Source organism: Trachemys scripta, chromosome 4 (genome assembly GCF_013100865.1).
Source record: "Trachemys scripta elegans isolate TJP31775 chromosome 4, CAS_Tse_1.0, whole genome shotgun sequence".
In the NCBI taxonomy this organism is placed as follows: domain Eukaryota; kingdom Metazoa; phylum Chordata; order Testudines; family Emydidae; genus Trachemys; species Trachemys scripta.
In genome coordinates, this window is record NC_048301.1 from 138067660 (window position 1) to 138087546 (window position 19887).

The 19887-nt window shown below is 49.4% G+C and overlaps 1 protein-coding gene across 1 annotated transcript in view; it reads right to left on the reverse strand.

The window, feature by feature from the left end:
• CPNE5 (copine 5) overlaps positions 1-19887 on the reverse strand; it is a 179429-nt gene that overhangs the window by 55154 nt on the left and 104388 nt on the right. Inside the window, exons 11-14 of the mRNA XM_034767802.1 lie at positions 17067-17108; positions 16602-16677; positions 12908-12961; positions 11769-11830 (exon numbers count right to left, since the gene is read on the reverse strand). Of these exons, the coding sequence (XP_034623693.1) occupies positions 11769-11830; positions 12908-12961; positions 16602-16677; positions 17067-17108 (234 nt within the window). The remainder of the gene's footprint in view (positions 1-11768; positions 11831-12907; positions 12962-16601; positions 16678-17066; positions 17109-19887) is intronic.

Genomic DNA, 19887 nt, shown 5'->3' on the forward strand with positions numbered 1-19887 from the left:
TGCTCACGTGTGTGTAGTGGCCTCAGGGCCTTGGCGCCTTTGTTGTAGCAGCTGCCTGCACTTGGCATTCTCTTAATTGCTTCTCTTTATCGTCCCTCATTCCTCCGCTGGGCTGCAGCAGATTGCCCCTCACAGAAAGCGGAGTCCTGGTTGCCCAGCCATCCATTCCTATGCTGGGCTTCTATCCAGTCTCTGGGAGGACGTATTATGACAATCCAATGTTGCCAGGTAGAAATCCCTTCCGTCTGTTTTGCCTTTGCCATCTGCCTCTTGGCTCTCCTTGCTGCTGACTCTGCCTGCCTGTTGCTTTGTGGGTACCCAGGGAAGACGTCTTGTGCTTAGCTTTGGCACTGAATTGTTTGAATTTTGCTGCAGTGAGTGGTGCTAGACCCTGCAAAATGCACCTTCAGTTTCCTGATCTCAGTTCTGGAGTGTCCTCCAGACAGCCCCCCCTCATCCCCCGAAAATGAAGTCGTGACCTGCTGTGACCACACAGCTCCAGTCATTAGCAGGGTGGGTTGCGATTTCATGAGTTTCTTTCTCTTGTTGATCACTATACTCTGCATCTTTTCTTAACCTTTGAATGGTCAGCGTGATCCAAAGCCAATGTACCAGGGGTCACACTACAGCGCACCCTCACATATAAATACCATCTCACTCACATAGCTCAAAAGATCAAGAGGGAAACTGTCTCCTGAACAAACTGGTAGGGGGCCAGCCAAAGTGCAAACCCTGTGTTGTTCGGGACTTGCTCTCTGTTACTCAGCTGGAGAACATTATGCCCCAGTTTGGTTCAGCTCTGCCCACACTAGACTAGTAGACACACAACGTAATCATTCCATGAGTCACAGGGCAGCCCACTGTGTGTCTGTGACACTGCAGGATGCTGCACACATGCTGGATGGATGCTGTTTTCGTGTTTATATATATATATATATACACACACACACATACATGCACTGCACAGTTCGATCTGTCCCATGTACGCTCACAGCTGGGCACTCATGCCTGGCCACTAGATAAACCCCCTGGCTTGTGTCAGGCAGGCCTCTATCCCCTGGGGGGAAGTGTGTATCCGTCTCATGATGTCAGCTCTTAAATCTGCTGGGGTTACTGCTCAATCCCCTTTAAACCAAATCCTGTCTTGCACACGCAGCTCATCCCTGACCTGTCTGGAGGGAGTGACCTCCTGCAGCACTTGCACCTTGCGATGTGGCCAGCCCTCTTTTCAAGCCTGCGGCACCTGTCCTGTTCAGTGCTTTGCTGGATTGCCCGGAGCCTCCCCTCAGAGATGGGGAGGTACTGCAGCATGCTGCTCAACTCTCGGCTGTCACAGACCCCTCTGGGGTCACCAGTAGTGACCTTCCTAGGCAGAGAGGTAGCTGCGTCTAATGAAGTGGGTATTCACCCATGAAAGCTTATGCTCCAATACATCTGTTAGTCTTAAAGATGCCACAGGACTCTCTGTTGCTTCCTAGGCAGTCAGTCACATGCATGGTAGTCACGTGGGTGCACTCAGCATTGGCTTCTTCGTGATGGCTTGTGCTCTGACTGCATGTCCACCTGGTGTGCAGAGGAGAATGGATGGGATCGGTCCATCCATAGAGCCCAGCCAGGAGCGCCTCTTCCGTCTAAGCACATCCCCTTTCTGCATCTGTCAGGGCTCTGCCAGCCAGTGCCGTGGGCTGCTGACTTTGTATCAATGCTGTTCCTAGGCCTCCCCTGTGGCCCTAGCTGCACTGCAGGGCTGCGCCTAGCTTACCATTTTCTTTCCTCATTCATATGCCTGTCTGTGGGTCTCTGATTACTCCGATGCTTTGTTAGCTGCCTCCCGGGCTTCTGACTGGTGTGTGCAGAGTCTGGAAAGATAGTTGGCCATCCCTGTAAATCGCTGCACTCCCCTTACATCCTGTAGTCCAGGCATTTCCTTAGTTTGTCAAGGTCCATCTGGAATCCCTCAGAATCTGACAGAAGTCTGATGTAGGGGGCTTCAGTTCTCCTCAGCTTCAGCATGTCTGCACTCGGCCTGACATTCCTCTCCCGACACATGGTTAGGGGTTGTCACAGCTTGGTACCATGGTCCTTGACATCTCCTCCTACAATAAGAATGTGATTCCTGGGAGTCCCTCTGGCGACTAGTTCAGTTGACACTGGAACACGTCCGGGGCCGGGCTGATGCCCACAGGCATTGGTACCCACCGGTACCTGCCAGAAGGTGCAGCCAAGGCGGTCAGGTGGCTGCATGGCTCATCCCATTCAATATGTCACAACCCATTCTTGACATCACAGACCAGGGACCTTTTTGCCCTGCATAGATCAGGCTGTGTGTCCTCAGTCACTGGTAATGGGTAGGAACTTCTTTTCAATGCTCTGGTCAATGCAGCCATCAGTTTACCTGAAGATTTTCTCACCACTATCAGGCTGCTGATCCACTCTGCCAGTTTTTATGGGTGTAATGATGACCAGAGCTAACGGAACTCAGCATTTCAATAGTCTCATGGGTTGCACATGGGGAATCTACTTCTAACTTCAGCTTGCCCTCTAGGTGTCCATCTTCTTGACAGACATGCTTACAGTCTGTTGGAATGCTGGACGGGACCCCCAGTGCCTGGTCTCCTCTTTTCCCACGGGTGGATATTCTGATGCTGTACTGAGATCAAATCCATGACTTGCACGGCTTGCTGTCTAGAGGCGGGTGGACCGTCTGTGTGCAAATTACTATGAACTCCAAGTGATAACATCTCGTGTTTTGTGGGTTTCTTATTGACAGCCGCATTTGCCCTCTGGCCACCGAATGGTTTCACTGTACATCACCTGCACTTGGTCACATTCCCCCAGGCTAACATTGCTGCTTACCAGTGTTGCTGGGATTATACGACAGCTGGCTCCACAATCCAGCTGGAATCAAACTGGTTGTTGATCTAGTAGCATGTTTGCAAATATGGCAGATGAATGGTTGTCAGCCTCCTTCTGCAGCATGTGTAACTGAGAGTCTGGATCTGCTAGATTCGCACTGCAGACATCCTCCTCCTCACTGGAGCTCCCTGTATCCTCAGTCGCTGCATGCAATCCTGCATTTTTCTTCTGGTGGTAGCTGCAGCAAGTGGACGTAAAGGTTTTGTTTCCCATACCCCTTGAACCATTGTCCATAGGCTGGGCATCTTTCTTTTTGCCCTTTGTACTGCTTTCCACAGATGGTCTGTCTCTGTCCGGCATCCTGGGTTCCTTTAGCTCGTACCTGTGCATTGGTGCTGCACTAGTGGCTGCCACTGTTTGATCCTTTTTCTGGACCACCCAGCTGCCCTTGCAATTTGGAGGCATTTCTCTAGGGTTAGATTTATTTCTCTCAACAGTCTTTCCTATAAGCTGGAGTTACATGTCCCACAAATGATCCTGTCTCTGATTAGGGGATCTTTAATGTCTCCAAAGTCACATATGGAAACCAGAGTTCTCAGCTCTCAGATGCACGTATCCATTCCCTTTTCTGCTTCTTGGTTTCAGGCACGCAAACGGTTTCTCTCTGCAGTCTCATTCTGTCTGGGGTCACAGTACTCATCAAACTCCTTTATCAGCAGTTCCAGTGTTTGGGGCATTATTCCTGGCAACCGTGTCTCACTCCTCATCCTTTTCTCCCAGTGAAATAGTAAAAAAGCTTTACCTTAATTTCTTCATCTTTATCCCCCAGGATCAATTTTTGCTTCCACTGCTTCTGTGCTTGGGCATGGCTTTTGGTCTGGAAATCCAGCATTCCTGCTGCTCTGAATCCCTCTCTGCTGCCGGTTTGCTCTGTTTCTAGGTGCTGCTTTGTTTGCCTGTTAACCACACTTTCTTCCTAGCTACGAGTCTCACTAGAGATGCTGTCACCACGTTTCATGTACCACATGCTGGGTAATAACATGAGAGGACACCAAGCTTATAAAACTAAACTGGCTCTTTATTAAGAGAACTATTTACAGAGGTGCTGCAACTGCAGCTAGCATTCCAGCCATGGGCACACAGACTGATTTCCTGGTGCCTCATGCAAACTCTTACCTCCTGAAGCCTGTGCTCCTCCCTCCAAGTTCCATGCAGATTCCTACAACACCAGCTGAAGAAGTAGCCCATAAATCCAAGGTACCTTTGCACCATAGCTGGAACGGGGGGTGAGTAGGCAAATTTAGCACTGTGTTTTATGTGCTCAGACACAACCTCTGTTCCCATGTTTCGCTGAAGCTATTCTGATGCTTAGGGTAGTGCAAGGGTGGGTTGTAACTGGCAGTAAGGGGATGAGTACATTTCTTAATGATATCTTGCTGCAGGATTACCTCCTGAGAAAGAATCTTCATTGCTTGGGATGTTTCAAACTAGGATAATTTTATGTCTCTGCAGTGTTTTTGACAGGTGACAGGCTAGATGAATGCTAACGACCAAATTCTGGGCCAGATCCTCAGCTGGTCTAAATCCATGCAGTGAGGTCAGTGGAGCTATGCTGATCTATACCAGCTGAGAATCCAGCCCTCTGGTCTCAGATACACTGAAGGGAATCCGGAGTAGCTCCAAGGGAGTTACTCCAGATTTACACCAGTGTAACAGAGTGGAATCTGTTCCTAGGTATTATTACACTGAGGGGAGGAGCACCCCACGTTGAATGCATGGAAATGGAGGAGATATTCTGTGTGATTGAAGCAGGAGATGGGTCTATGTTGGTGCACCAGGCATCATTTTGGAGTGGATTGAGGGCAGGAGGGCAGTGAGGAGAAGTCTGAGGAAGCAGGGCAGAAGCAGTGTGGTGTGGTCACAGATTTCCACAGCTCAAGGACAAAAAATGTTGGCTCCTTCATGGGAGCTGCCTCTGCAAGTGCTAACACGCTGGGCTGTCCCAGAGCCCCAGGAAGCCTGGCTCTCCATTCTTTATAGTCCATCTTGATGGCAACTCGGAGCCACGGGAGCACACCTGGCTCTGGAGAGCAGCGTGGGGATTTAGCATTGTGTTGGCTTGGGGGAGAGGGGGTAGGTCGTCCGCTCTTCACTGTGCCTTGCTAACTTCATCTGCTTGGGATCTACGGCACTGCCTGAGGAGGAGCTGGGACTCCCAGCACTGGCCTAGGCTGTGCCCTTGGAAACATCTTGCCAGTCCCTGGAGAGCATGGCGATTCCTGATAGCCCCCCTGCACATCCCTCCCCGAAGAGCCTCTCAAGTGAGACTGGTGGGCGTGATGCAAAAGGAAACTCTTCTATACAGACCTGGATTTCATTTACTGCATGGACTTCCCCACAGTGCCACAACCCAACCCCAACCCGCACCTCCCAGTATACACACGTGAACTCCTCATTCCCTCCCTAGCCTGTTTCACACCCCCATTCCCTCCCACAGCCCAGTGTATACCCACCCCTCCCTACAGCCTCATTCCCTCACACAGCCCAGCCTACACCCCCATTCCCTCACACAGCCCAGCCTACACCCCTCCCTACAGCCTCATTAACATAAGAACATAAGAATGGCCCAAATGGGTCAGACCAAAGGTCCATCTAACCCAGTATCCTGTCTTCCGACAGTGGCCAGTGCCAGGTGCCCCAGAGGGAATGAATGGAACAGGTAATCATCAAGTGATCCATCCCCTGTCACTCATTCCCAGCTTCTGGCAAACAGAGGCTAGGGACACGATTCCTGCCCATCCTGGCTAATAGCCATTGATGGACCTATCCTCCATGGATTTATTCCCTCCCACAGCCCAGCCTACACCTATATTCCCTCACACAGCCTGGCCTACACCCCACCCTACACTCTATTCCTTTGCAAAGCTTGTCCTACACCCCCTCACTACACTCACCACTTCTTCTCTCCTCCTCAAATCTATTCCAGGGAAATGCTTTCCCCTTGATGGAGTGCAGCAGATTGTACAAGGGAGCCCGTCCCGCCCCACCAGTCCTGGACAGCAGCCCCATCGGGGATCCCTGTGAGTGTAATGCGATCAGCCTCCGCATCTGAACCATTCTGAGCCCCTCTAGTTAGAGCAGAGCCCAGACAGCCAGCTGTCAAGAATGGGAAACCAATCCGGTGAGCTCCTCAGTTGCCACAAGGTAAAAAAGATCATGGTTAATGTGACAAAACAGCCCCGTTGTTGGGGGCAGAAGGGAGACGCTCACAGCTGTGACAGACGTCACCGATGTCTGTACAAATGTAACACTGCCTGTTTCCAATATCACACCGGCGGAGCAGCGCGGGGGATCTTTGTCCTGCCCTGAGAATCACAGGGAGGGGGGAAGGAGGCAGAGGAGAAAGGAAACCCACTTCATACAAGATCCTTTTCAGCACAGTGGGTCAGTATCATAATCCTCATCTGTAAAATGGAGCAGCTGAGGAACAGAGGGGGCGTGGCTTGCAGGGCCGGCTCCAGGATTTTGGCTGTCCCAAGCAGCCAAATCCAAAAAAAAAAAAAAAAAAAAGCCGCGATCATGATCTAAAAAAAGCCGCGATCGCGATCTGCGGCAGCAATTCTGCGGGAGGTCCTTCACTCCCAGGCGGAGTGAGGGACCGTCCGCCGAATTGCCGCCGAATACCTGGACCTGCCGCCCCTCTCCGGAGCGGCCGCCCCAAGCACCTGCTTGAGAAGCTGGTGCCTGGAGCTGGCCCTGGTGGCTTGCCCAAGCTCATACAGACCTGAAGAAGAGCTCCGTGTAAGCTCCAAAGCTGGGCTCTCTCACCAATAGACATCAGGCCAATAACAGATATTACCTCACCCACCTTGTCTCTCTAATACCCTGGAACCGAGGCAGCTACAGTTACACTGCATACAAGGTCATACAGAGCAGTGCTACCTCCCACTCCTCTATCCACTAGATGTCCCACCCTCCCAGAGTGGGGGCTAGAACCCAGGAGTCATGGCTCCCACACAGCATTCTCCATTAGCCACACGGCTGTACGGGACCAAACTTGACGCGTACAGGAAGTTCCCGTTTATGGGCTAGTGAAGAGTGGGGTGTTTGAAGTCATTTCTCCAGGTTCTGGGCCAAGCTAGTCACAACCTACGCTGACAGTTCCTGGCTCTCCCCAGGCTGACTGTGGTCTGGAGCCAGAGGTGTAAGCAGCAGAAGCTCAGGTGTAAAGAACACAGCCAAAGCTTCCCATGAAGGGGCTGCGCAGGTGGTGCTGCTGCTGACACCTGACAGGTAGGCCTCTGACTCGCTCATCTGCATCCTGAGGCACGTGCCCTCCGGATCCACAGGCAGAGGGTGCTGCAGACCTGGACTGAGGTGCCCCGAATATGAACACACACTCCCTGGACCGCAGACACTAGTTCTGCCAGTCCTCTGTACACAACGCCCACCCAGGAGGCTTCCCTGGTTTGCAGGAATCTGCTGCCTTGCCACAGAGTCTGTCTCACTGGTGGCCAGGAGCCTCTGCAAACTTTGTGCCCCTTTCTCTCCATCTGTCCAGGTATCCCTTCTGGGTACCTACGTATGAACAGATATGCCCAAGTGCAAGGAGCCACATGGTGCCATTGCAGCACAAGTGAATCTGCCCAGGAGGGGCCCATACTATAGATGGCACTGGCAGCATCATCTGCTTCAACCCATCACCGTCTGGCTTCTGCATCCTTGGCCATCAGTCCAACCAATTTGTAAGCAGGCACCACGCCATCCCAACAGGCCGGCCAGAGGACAGAAGGTGAAGAAATTAGGTGCCCAGGCATTTGCACAGAGCAGCATTCTCAGCCCATGGAACTGCTGTTGTTCTCAGATGCCCTAGCCAAGCCAACCTCTGTTGCAAGGCCAGCACTAGTCATAGAAAGTAGGGATGGAAAAGTCCTATTAGCCACTCAGCCCATCTCCTGGGGCCAGTGCAGGGCTGTATCCTTCCCTGCAGGGCGTTCTCCAGTGGAAGAATCACCCATGTGAGACAGTGCCAGGTCACCCGCTATATTTGGGTTCCATATATGAGTAGTTTATAAAGGGTTAATAAATTATTAATAGATATTTTAATAAACAATTAACAAATCGTTATAAAGTCCAACAGATCTACAGGTCACTTATACCCATCATTGTACTGATGTGCTCCTACCCATCATCTAGAACACATTCTCCTCTCTGCAACATGCTGCTGACATCTAGTAACCCACTGATACACAGACGCTACAGGCTCATAAAGGGGCTGTGATGGAGCAGGGAATGTTGCAGGGAAGTTGCATTTTGGATGGGGGACTTCTCTTGAAGGAAGCTACCTGAGCTGTAACCTGAGCCAGGAGGGGGGTTGGGAGAAGAGACACCTTCTGCCCGGGAGACTGAACAAAGGAGAGGGGAGGGGGGAGAAAGCTGCTGGAGGAGTTTTTAGTTTCAAGGTTTCAGAGTAGCAGCCATGTTAGTCTGTATCCGCAAACAGAACAGGAGTATTTGTGGCACCTTAGAGACTAACAAATTTATTAGAGCATAAGCATTCGTGGACTACAGCCCACTTCTTCGGATGCATATAGAGTGGAATAAATATTGAGGAGATATATATACACACATACAGAGAGCATGAACAGGTGGGAGTTGTCTTACCAACTCTGAGAGGCCAATTAAGTAAGAGAAAAAAAACTTTTGAAGTGATAATCAAGATAGCCCAGTACAGACAGTTTGATAATTCAATCCTGAGTTGATTGTGTCTAGTTTGCATATCAACTCTGTCCACATATCTATTCAAGTGACATCATCATAGGACCTAATCACATCAGCCATACCATCAGGGGCTCGTTCACCTGCACATCTACCAATGTGATATATGCCATCATGTGCCAGCAATGCCCCTCTGCCATGTACATTGGCCAAACCGGACAGTCTCTCCGCAAAAGAATTAGTGGACACAAATCTGACATCAGGAATCATAATACTCAAAAACCAGTGGGAGAACACTTTAACCTGTCTGGCCATTCAATGTCAGACCTGAGGGTGGCTATCTTACAACAGAAAAACTTCAAAAACGGACTCCAACGAGAGACTGCTGAGCTGGAATTGATATGCAAACTAGACACAATCAACTCAGGATTGAATAAGGACTGGGAATGGCTGAGCCATTACAAACATTGAATCTATCTCCCCTTGTAAGTATTCTCACACTTCTTATCAAACAGTCTGTACTGGGCTATCTTGATTATTACTTCAAAAGTTTTTTTTCTCTTACTTAATTGGCCTCTCAGAGTTGGTAAGACAACTCCCACCTGTTCATGCTCTCTGTATGTGTGTATATATATCTCCTCAATATTTATTCCACTCTATATGCATCCGAAGAAGTGGGCTGTAGTCCACGAAAGCTTATGCTCTAATAAATTTGTTAGTCTCTAAGGTGCCACAAGTACTCCTGTTCTATTTTTAGTTTCAGTTTGGGCTGGGTGGTGCAACGCAGGGAACCCCAAGCTGGGGTCTAAGCTCCTAAACCCCCCAGAAGGACTTGATTGAGGGGTTCTGGTTGTACCTACACGCTCTGCTTGGGACCGTGTTCCTGTCATCTAATAAACCTTCTGTTTTACTGGCTGGTTGAGAGTCACGGTGAATCTCAGGAAGAGGGGTGCAGGGCCCTGACTCCCCCACACTCCATGACGGGGCAGATCCCCAGCTGGTATTAAAGGGTGCAGCTCTGTAGACTTCAATGAGGCTATGCTGAGTTACACCACGGGGGGATCAGCCCAAAGATCTCACTCTTAATTAGCTATCCTGATATTTAGCCTAAACATTCCCTCTTTTAATTTCATCCCATTGCTCCTAGCCACAGCTCTGTGCATCCCTCTCTTCCACCAGGGGGCCTGATTCTCTCCTATTGTGCTGGTCTCAGAGGAGTAACACGTCCTCCCTGTCGCCGAATCCCTAGTGTGAGATGAGAACTGGGCAGTTGGTGTTTTACATCCTTCCAACCTGTGAAGCCATTCGCTGGTGGGAGCTGGCTCTTTTAATCTTCCCACAGCAATTAATCCTTCCTGCTCCCTGACCAAACACCCCCAACTTATCAACATGTTTCTATTCATGTGGTGACAGTGCGAGTCCAGGTGGGGCTGCACTACCACTGTAGGGAAGGACTGACACCTTTGGGTGGCTAATCTGAGGGCTTTCAACAGAACCTAGCCCTCCTGCTGGCTCTCTGCAGGGGGGTGAATTTCACCCTTAATGAGTTGGACCCAAATCAATACCCCTATATGAACTTAGGGCATTTGCAATCTAGAGCTGAATCCTGAGGCCAGAGTCTGTCTGCCAGAATCCCCTCCCAGAATTCTCTAGGCCATTGTGTGGCAATCCCACTGGGCTGATGGCACTGCAACCTCCGTCACCTCCCTGACTGTTAAGGACAGTAGCAAAGAGCCCAGTCGACATAAGGAAAACAATCTGTTGCTGACAATGCTTATTATCAGCAATTGGCCCCTCCAACAGCTGGTCTGCTAGTGCAGATGAGAACAGACTAGTTTCAGCACTGTTAGAGGAAGCTTGATTGAGACTTTAATAGCACATCAGATGGATCCCTTGATAAGCAGTGTGTAATGCTGGCAGGCCAGATGCCAGCACTTGCCCAGACTGCAGGCATTAGCTTAGAACTGGCAAACTAATCACCTGTATGTTAGTTTTGCTCAAAATAGGTATTAGTCTTCTATGGATGCAGTTAGTGTTTAGACTCTGAAATGCTTGTAAGTGGCTACATACATTAATCTCACGAGCACTGTTTGTAGTCCATGCGATAAGGAAATATGTAAGTTTTGCTTCATAACTTTGAAAATGTTTGCTCTGAACTTTTGAACCCAGGTTAAAATTAGATGGGCTCTTAAGGAACATTGCAATAAAAAAGATTGGTTAGCGGCCCTCTTGCACTTTGGAAATGCTACCAAGGAAGTTCATCCTGTGGACTTGGAAGCTGAATTAAGGAAATAAAACAAAACCACAGGAAAATTTTCCATCTCTCTCTTCACTGTTTGAACTCTGACAGGGCCAGAGACTCTAAACTGAGACAGAGATCCCCACGGGTTACCTCTGGGTCTGCCCTGAAAGACAGTTTGAATTGACAGATCACTACAACTTTATCACCTTTAGGATTTAGATGTGAATCATTTGGTTGTGTATATTTGCTTGCTTTAACTTGTAAATAACTCTCATTTCTTTTTCCTAGTTAATAAACCTTTAGATAGTTCAATACAGGATTGGTTACAGGCATTGTCTTTGGTGTATGATCTAGGGTAACAATTGATCTGGGGTTAGTGACTGGTCTCTTGGGACTGGAAGTAACTTGAACATTGTGTGATTTTTCTTGTAAGTTTATCACTAAGTCCAGTTTGTCTGGGTGGCAAAACGACTGTGACTCTATGGTAAGACTCCAGGAGTATATATTTGTTATTAGCTTGGTGAAATCTAATTATAGAACATACCAAAAGTTTGGGGTGCCTGCCCTGTTTTCTTACAGTGCCCTGAGGTAGGCACTCATGGTCGTGAGCTACTCCCAACAGCATGACAGTGGCTCAGTTTTCTAGTGTAGCTGGGGCCTAAGAGGATCAGAAAGCAGCAGAGGCTGGATCCGTTTTTGCCAGGCACCGTACTGCCCACTCAGGGCTTGGGAAGTTCAGGCAGAGTCCTTGTTAGCTGGAAGGGTCCTGAATTTACACTGGACATTGCAATGGGATTTCTTGGTAGCTACACCATCATCATCACAAGCCAACACAGCATTACTGGGCAATTCACTTGTCCTGAAACAGACAGTGGTCCTATCCTCATCTGGAGCCAGGCTGGTCAGCGCCAGGATCCCCTTTGTTTAGGAAAGGAAACCATAACCCACTTACCCTCCTTTGATGTAATCCAGGAAGGTGTACTCCGACTCCACGGTGAATGAGAGCAGCGTCACCTTGGAACCAAGAGACAGGGTGGCACGTTACACAGAGCCCGAGACAGCAGGGATCACTGGTGCAGTGCTGAGTGCCGAGGAAAGGTGCTAGTGTGATACCCCTGAAGACTATCGATTTCCCGTCAGCCCAAGAAAGGAGTTAACTTCAACACCCTGCTCTCTGGCAATGTGGGTCATGTTGGGCTGGTAGGACATTTTCTGTCAAAGCTATTTTTCAGTGTAAAATTGGGTTTTCGCCTACATTTTTTGGGGGGGTGAAAATATCAGAATTCCATGGAAAATGTCTGCATCCCTTGGAAAATCCCCCTAGGAACTAAAATACACTGATTTTGAAATGATACTGTAGCACTTCATGGGAGTTGTAGTTCAGTCACTTCATGCTCCATTCTTCTCTATGTGCTGGATTTTCCAGCAGGACTACATCTCCCATGATGCCCCACAGCCAGGGACGCCCAAGTAACACTTCCCTTCTCCAAGACAGGAAACCGTGGTGCATCATGGGAGATGTATACCAACCTAGAAGCCTGGCCCATAGAAGAGGATGGAGGTATGAGATGCCCAAACTCCAGCTCCAACAAGGCACTGCGGCAGCATTTCCAAATTTAAATGTTTTGGTTTTCAGCTGAAATCTTCTGAAATTTGAATTTCTGGTTGTCATCATGGATCCTCCCTGCCACCTCATTTTGAACCAGCTCTTGTTTCATGTCTGCCTGGAGGGCCCATTAGTTTCAGTGGGTCAGTGATTCAACAGGAATCACAAGTTTCACTATATGAAGGATGTCTCTCATCCAAGATCTGACAGCGATCAGGCCTCCTTAGCTTATAAGATCAGAAGAGAAATCTGTCCACAAGAAGCTGATTGGTGACTGAGTGGTTCCACATTTCTAGTGATGTGGCAGAAAATTCTGACCCTTCATATCAAAGCATAACATGGAGGGGAAATATTGTCAGGGAAAGAATGCTTCTGATTGGTTGGTTCTGCATGGCAGCTTGCCATTGGGCAACTCGCCAGCCAAGGATAATCATCTCCTACCTTCCTGGATAGCTTAAATCCCAAAGAAAAATAACGTCACTTACTGTTCCTGAGTTAATGTATTTCTTTTTCTTCATTTTCTTTTTGGGATTCACCACCTGAAAGACGAAGGAAATGGAAGAGACTGAATAACCTGCGACACAAAGTGAAGCCTGTTTATGCTAGCACAAATGACACCATTGGCATAGGTCCCTCAGCAATAGTGATGGTGGAGGTTGTCCATTTTTATCAGTGTGTCTTCTTCCTGCTCTATCTTATTGTAGAGTGAATAACCACAACTGAATACAGTGTTCCAAGTGAGGGGCATATGATTGATTGATAACATGTTCTCAGTGTTTTCTATCTGTCTTTATCCATCGCGTCAGATATTCGGACATCAGAACAAGTCTCCAAATTATCTGGATGCTCATCTTTATTTTTAGTCTGAGATATTTCCCCCTCCCCTCCCAAAAAACTTATAATCAGCAAAGTAAAAACAACCCATCTTGCTTCTGATCTTTATATAGCCATCTCTTAGCAGAGATAAGGATGGAGGCAGAAAAGCCTAAAGCAACAAATTCAGTTCTCAGCAAAGGCAATTCTTTACGTCTAGTTTGAGCAGCCCTGGGGATGCCAGAGAACATAACAATATTTCTGTTACTAAAGAGAATGTTTCCTTTCTCTGTCCCAAAGCATGGTCCCAATGCTAGGAAAAGATTTATCAAGAGATTTCAGCCCTGACAGTCCAGTCGCAATGTGGCGTGAATTGGGGTAGCCCCCGCTGAACTCAGCTGAGCTTTGCTGATCTACAGCAGCTGAGGGACAAGCCCCATGGGAGCAGTCACCCTGTGCCGAGGTTCAGCTGGAGGCATAGGTACCACTTACAGTCCTCCCAGCAGGGCTTATGGAGGATGGAAATGGTGCATGCGCCCCATGCTGGCTCTCTGCAGAGGGGGATTTCACTCTCAAAGTGCATGCATGGCCCCATTATCACAGAATCTGAGCACCTCACAATCTTTACGATATTTACCCTTCCAACCCCCCGTGAGGCAGGGCAGGGCTATCAAACCCATTTTACAGATGCGGAACTAAGAACCAGAGAGAAGTGACTTGCCCAGCATCTCACACGGATTCCATAGAGGAGAAAGGGACTTGAACCCAGTCTCCAGCTAGCATCCTGACCACTGGGCCAGCCTTCTTCAGGGCTAGACTAGCACTGTCCACATTGTTAGACGTGGAGGCCAAGTGACTAGTGATTTGGGGTACCTCCATTTTTGAGCACCCAACTTGGAGACATCTTGAAGGGGCCTGACTTTCAGAGGACTGGTGTTGGGCCCTTTCTTACATCAGGTCCCTTTAAGACATCTCAAGCTGGGTGCCCAAAATCACTGGCCGCTTTGAAAAAGCTTGGCCAGAAAGTCCACTCTTCAAATGTCCAAATTCTGCAGGACAAAACTGCCCGTGCTACTTTCCACAACCCAACTGCTCCATAAGGGCCCAGGTCCTTCCAACACCTGGGATGGGGAAAGCACCCAGATCTCCTGACCCTACTGCTCATCTGGCCCTCTCCAGCAAGTCCTGGTCTTCTCCCAGCCCAGCAGCTCTGCTGGCTTCCCCGGGGCTCTCAGTGATAACCAGGAACATGGCCTTTCCAGCCAGCAAATTTACATTTTTACTCTATCTCCAAAAAGAGCTAATCTGAAATCACTTTTCCCCCTGCCCTTCATGATGATCCGTTTTGATAAGATCTTGGGAATTCATCTGGAACAAAAGGCATTAATGATTTGAACAAATTATACGCCAGTCTCCCCCACTCCTCCCCTTCACTCCCTCCCCTCCTCCCGCTGGAGGGAGCCCTGAAAGCCTGCGAAGGGACATGCTGGGACACTAATAATGTGTCAGAGCCCAGGCGGCCATGCTGAAAGCTGGCCTAGAAACGTCACATCATATGATATTAAAAGGGAGCTGCCACAGTTAAGGCATGGGGAGTGCACAAAGCACTTTGTGAGAGGGAAGGAAACCCAGCGCAAGAACACAGGGGATTCAAAGCCATGGGGTCGTTGCTCGGATTTGCTTATCGCTGACACACCGGCTCTGCCATCTGCACGGGGAGTTTTAAGAACAGAGGCCCTCAGTCAACGGAGCGATGCTGAGTCACAGCAGCCAAAGCCGCCTGGAGACTGCACACGGTTACTCTGGGCCCTGCTCCGGGTCTCCACTTGCACAGCATCACCCTGGCTCAGCTGACATGAAATACGCCTCAGGTTTTACTTGCTGTGGCGTGCCAGTAAACAGCCAGACCCAGCCTCGCCTCCAGGTGAGCCATATGGAGAAACACTGGCCAGGCCCCACCAGGCAGAATGCATCAGTACTAACCCCAATGAGTTCACTGGTGAGGCAGCTACATGCACTCTATTCTGGCCAGATGACATCGCTTGGGGTAAACTGTGGCCAGGGTGCTGACATACCGGGATTGTCCAGACTTCAGTTAGTGCGAGGATGAATTTCTAGGCGAGTCCCTGGAGGGTGTAAATCAGCATAGCCCCATTGACTTCACTTTATGCCAGCTGAGCATCTGGCCCACAAGGTCACCCTCACCGAGGTGTCTAGTCTCCTTTCCCATTGCTAGTTCATTGCACTCCTGGATCCTGAGACTGCCCCAGCCTCCTGGAAGGTTTAATTAGGTGTTGCAGCCAAGGAGCTATGATAAGCAGAGCCCAGTAGCAAACAGAAACATGGGAGTATCCCGGAGTAACTCACAGATGGGTTTGTATCCATGGTAAAATCCCTTTATGGTTGTACAGTAGTAATTTGTTTGTATTATTTATTACTGTCGGGAAATGTCTAATAATTGGCTTTTATACAGTATTTTTCCATGAGGAGGCTTGAAACATCTTGATTTCTGAGCAATTTCCTGCCAATGCCCTGAGTCCTGAGCAGCTGTCCTCCCTCTGTTCCAGCCCTGAGCCCCCCCATCCCCTGCTCTGCCAATGCCCTTGCACCCTCACCTTCTGCTGTTTCAGTCTTGGACTCCCCACACACTCAGTTCTGCCGATGCATCTTGATCCACCACTGTTCCAGTCTCAAGTTCCCCACGCAGCTTTCTGATGCCCATCACTGCTCACTGGCAGTCCTGGCCATCCCCTGAGCAGGGACTCAGCCGTGTGCTGATTTTGTTATTGCAATTATTGTTATTTATTATTACCGGAGTGCCAAGACACCCTAGTCACGGACCAGGACCCCACTGTGCTAGGTGCTGTACAAACACAGAGCACTAAGATGGTCCTTGCCCTGTAGTCAGATGTTCTCCAACCTAGGAGAGACCATCAGACTCATCTCCCATGTGATGTCAGCATGCAGTGAATCCAGGCCATCCGAGGTGGGCAGCCAGTGTGTGACAGCAAACCGATTGGGTGGTATTTGACACCATTGTCACTCCTTTTCCACAGGTGCAAACAACTGCACAAGGGACTAGGCAATCATCAGCCCTGATCTCACAATGGTGTCACACTGGTGGTGACCACTGGCCAGACCCTCAACTGGTGTAAATCAGCGTAGCTCCACTGGAGTTACTGGACATTTGCCAGGTTACTCCAGCTGAGGATCTAGCCCAGGAATCACTCCTGATTTACACTGCCTCTCAACACGGGAGCGCACAAGGCTGGTGGAAGGGACGTGGCCCAGCACAGTGGCAGCCTGGCTGCCCAGAGCTTAGCTAGTTCTCTCGATGGGTTCTGGGGGTGCCCCGTCTGCACTCACCTCGTAGACGTTGAACTGGCTTTGCCCGCGGGCCAGCTCCCGGTAGCTGGTTGTGAACTCCCCAATGAAGTCGTGGCTGTGCATGGAAAGAGAAGCTCTGTGAGAAATGCTCTAGTGATGGATTGTCAGCCTGGGGGTCATGCCCAGGTGTCAAGGGGCCATGACCACCTTAACTTTCCCATACTGCTAAGTGGGGGTAGGGTCCTGGGGGGAACCACCACTGCAGAGTTCATTCAAGCTCCTTCTTCCCTCCTTGCTGTCTCTTTCTCAGTCCCCTCTCTTTTCCTGTTGTCTTTCCCTCTCTGGTGCACTGGGATCACTGACAAAGCATCTCTCTGCAAACAGAATGCGTAACGGCTGCAGCACAATGGCCCTGATCTGGCCCTGGATAGAGTCACTGCACTTCAGTGCCTAGGCTGCTCTGGCAGATTTGAGGTTTGTACAGCTCTAGCGAGTCCCCCTTACCTGCCGTCCCGGTCCCAGTCGTACACTTCCACCTTGATGGTCCTGCAAAACACAGTGCCATAGTTATTGCCAGAGTCAGGGTGGGACGATTTCACTAAAGGATAGATCAAATCATCCCTCTGCCCCCACATGCACAGCCTAGACTAGCATCAGCATCTTCTCTGGCCCTTCACTCAATTTTGCTGCAAGAGTCTTCTTCTGTGCAGCCCGGAACAGCCTTGTCCATTCTCCATCGCCTCCCAGGTCTCAACACATTCCTACTTTCCTGGTCTATGACCTGTAAGTTCTTCATCCCTCTGCTGGTCTGTGCTATGATTGCTCCCCATCTGCTTTCTCTGTACACCTTTATCCTGCCCTCTCTTCATTGCCTCCTCACTAAGGCAACCAGGACTTTCTTTTCAAGCCCTCTGTATAATTGTGCCTCACCAGGGGGCTAGACTAGCTGGCCTCTTGAGGTCCTGTCTGCCCTACATTTCTGTGGTTCTGTAGGTCTCTAACCATTCCCATCACCTGTCTCTGGGCCAGGCCTAATTCTGCAGCACCTTAGAATAGCTCAGCACAGAGCTTCCAGTGGTGTTCAGCACAAGGGTGAACCAGGGACCCCCAGACCTAAAGGCAGGAGGTGCCGACCTGCCCGGGGATGGGGAAAGGCCGTACCAGACTCCCACCCCTATGGATCAGCACAGCTCTAACACATCCTCACTCACGATGCTTACGCAAGGGAGCAGAGATTTCTGCACGAACCCTCCAGCCGATGTGGACGGACATTGGTCAGAAGCCAGTGGCTGCACCCAGTGGGCAGGGAAGGAGTTAATACTCAAAGCGCTGTTTCAATCGGGGAAACAAAGTGAGGGGGTGGATTGCGTGTGTTGTCTCCATCTGTGACTGGCTTGGCCCTGGTGTCTACGTTTCCGTGGCAACTGAGGCTAAAAATACACTTCCAAAAAAATGGTGGTGGTGGTGGCGGGGGGGACGGACGACCCACGCAACAGTCAAAATAAACTAATTAAATCTCCAGCGCAGGAGTCGGGAGGATAATTAAAAATCATTTTAATAATTTGTTTGGACTTGTTTGGAAGCAGGCGAACGAGTTAAGTGTGTGGGGTGAACCCACCATGCTCCAGAGACTAGCAGGGCTGCAGAGGAGGGCGCTAGGATCATTCCAGGAGCCATGGGTCACCAGGTGCAGAGTGCTGGCTGGTGACTGCTACCCTGAGATCTCCACAGAGCTGCCCTGGACCAGGAGTCGCCAGAGCGGATCAGAGAGTGGGGGACATCTAGCCTCAGTTTCCCACAGTGCCCAGTACCAGCTACTTCAGAGGAAGGGGCAGAACCCCAGTGGATAATTATGGAATAACCTGCCCATGCAGGAAGCTTCTTCTTGACCTGTGTGACTAATAATTGCTTTATGCCCTGAAGCAGGTGGGTTTATAGAATCATAGAACTGGAAGGGACCTCGAGAGGTCATCTAGTTCAGTCCTCTACACTCATGGCAGGACTAAGTATTATCTAGACCATCCCTGACAGGTGTTTGTCCAACCTGCTCTTAAAAATCCCCAATGATGGAGATTGCCAACGTCCCTAGGCAATTTATTCCAGTGCTTAACCACCCTGACAGTTAGGAAGTTCTTCCTAATGTCCAACCTAAACCGCCCTTGCTGCAATTTAAGCCCATTGCTTCTTGTCCTATCCTCAGAGGTTAAGAAGAACAATTTTTCTCCCTCCTCCTACTTGTAACAACCTTTTATGTACCGTACTTGAAAACTGTATCATGTCCCCTCTGTCTTCTCTTCTCCAGACTAAACAAACCCAATTTTTTCACTCTTGCCTCATAGGTCATGTTTTCTAGATCTTTAATAATTTTTGTTGCTCTTCTCTGGACTTTCTCCAATTTGTCCACATCTTTCCTGAAATGTAGCACCCAGAACTGGACACAATACTGGAGTTGAGGCCTAATCAGCACAGAGTAGAGCGGAAGAATTACTTCTCGTGTCTTGCTTACAACACTCCTGCTAATACATCCCAGAATGATGTTTGCTTTTTTTGCAACAGCACTACACTGTTGACTCATATTTAGCTTGTGATCCACTATGACCCCCAGATCCCTTTCCGCAGTACTACTAGGCAGTCATTTCCCATTTTGTATGTGTGCAATTGATTGTTCCTTCCTAAGTGGAGTTCTTTACATTTGTCCTTATTGAATTTGATCCTATTTCCCGTAAGGAAAAACCTGCCTCATCTAATGTAACAATTTCTTGCTTAATGGGAATCGGGTCCAGCCAGTGCTGACTATAGACACACAGAACACAGACAGAGTGGTGAGAACAGAGATACCCTGTCTGGAGGGAGGGGGGAGTGAGCTTAGCAAGCATTCAGCCTCAGCTAGGTAAATATTAGCAGCCTCTCTTTACAGGGGAAACTGAGGCACAGAACGGCAATGTGATTTGCTGAAAGCCACCCAACAAATCTGTGACAGAGTCCGGAATGGAAGCAGGGTCCCCGATTCCCCATCCTTCCTGCTCTGTCCATTAAATCACAGCAGATAAGTTGATTAATGAGTCATCATTTCCACTAAAGATGGGCCGAATGTCAAATGCCCCATGAGCTGGGTGTCCCGCCATTAATTATCATACTCTTACCAGCACAAGATTGTAAATCATCGATCTAAGGTCCTTATCTGACCCCGCCACCTCGTAATTGTTACTGTATTTACCCTCACCGCCATGGGGGGTAGGGCACAGCTGTTACCCCATTCTCAGCTGCTGCCTGGCCCCGGAGGTGCCTAAAGTTCCGAGGTGACTACATTTCCACAGTTAAAAGT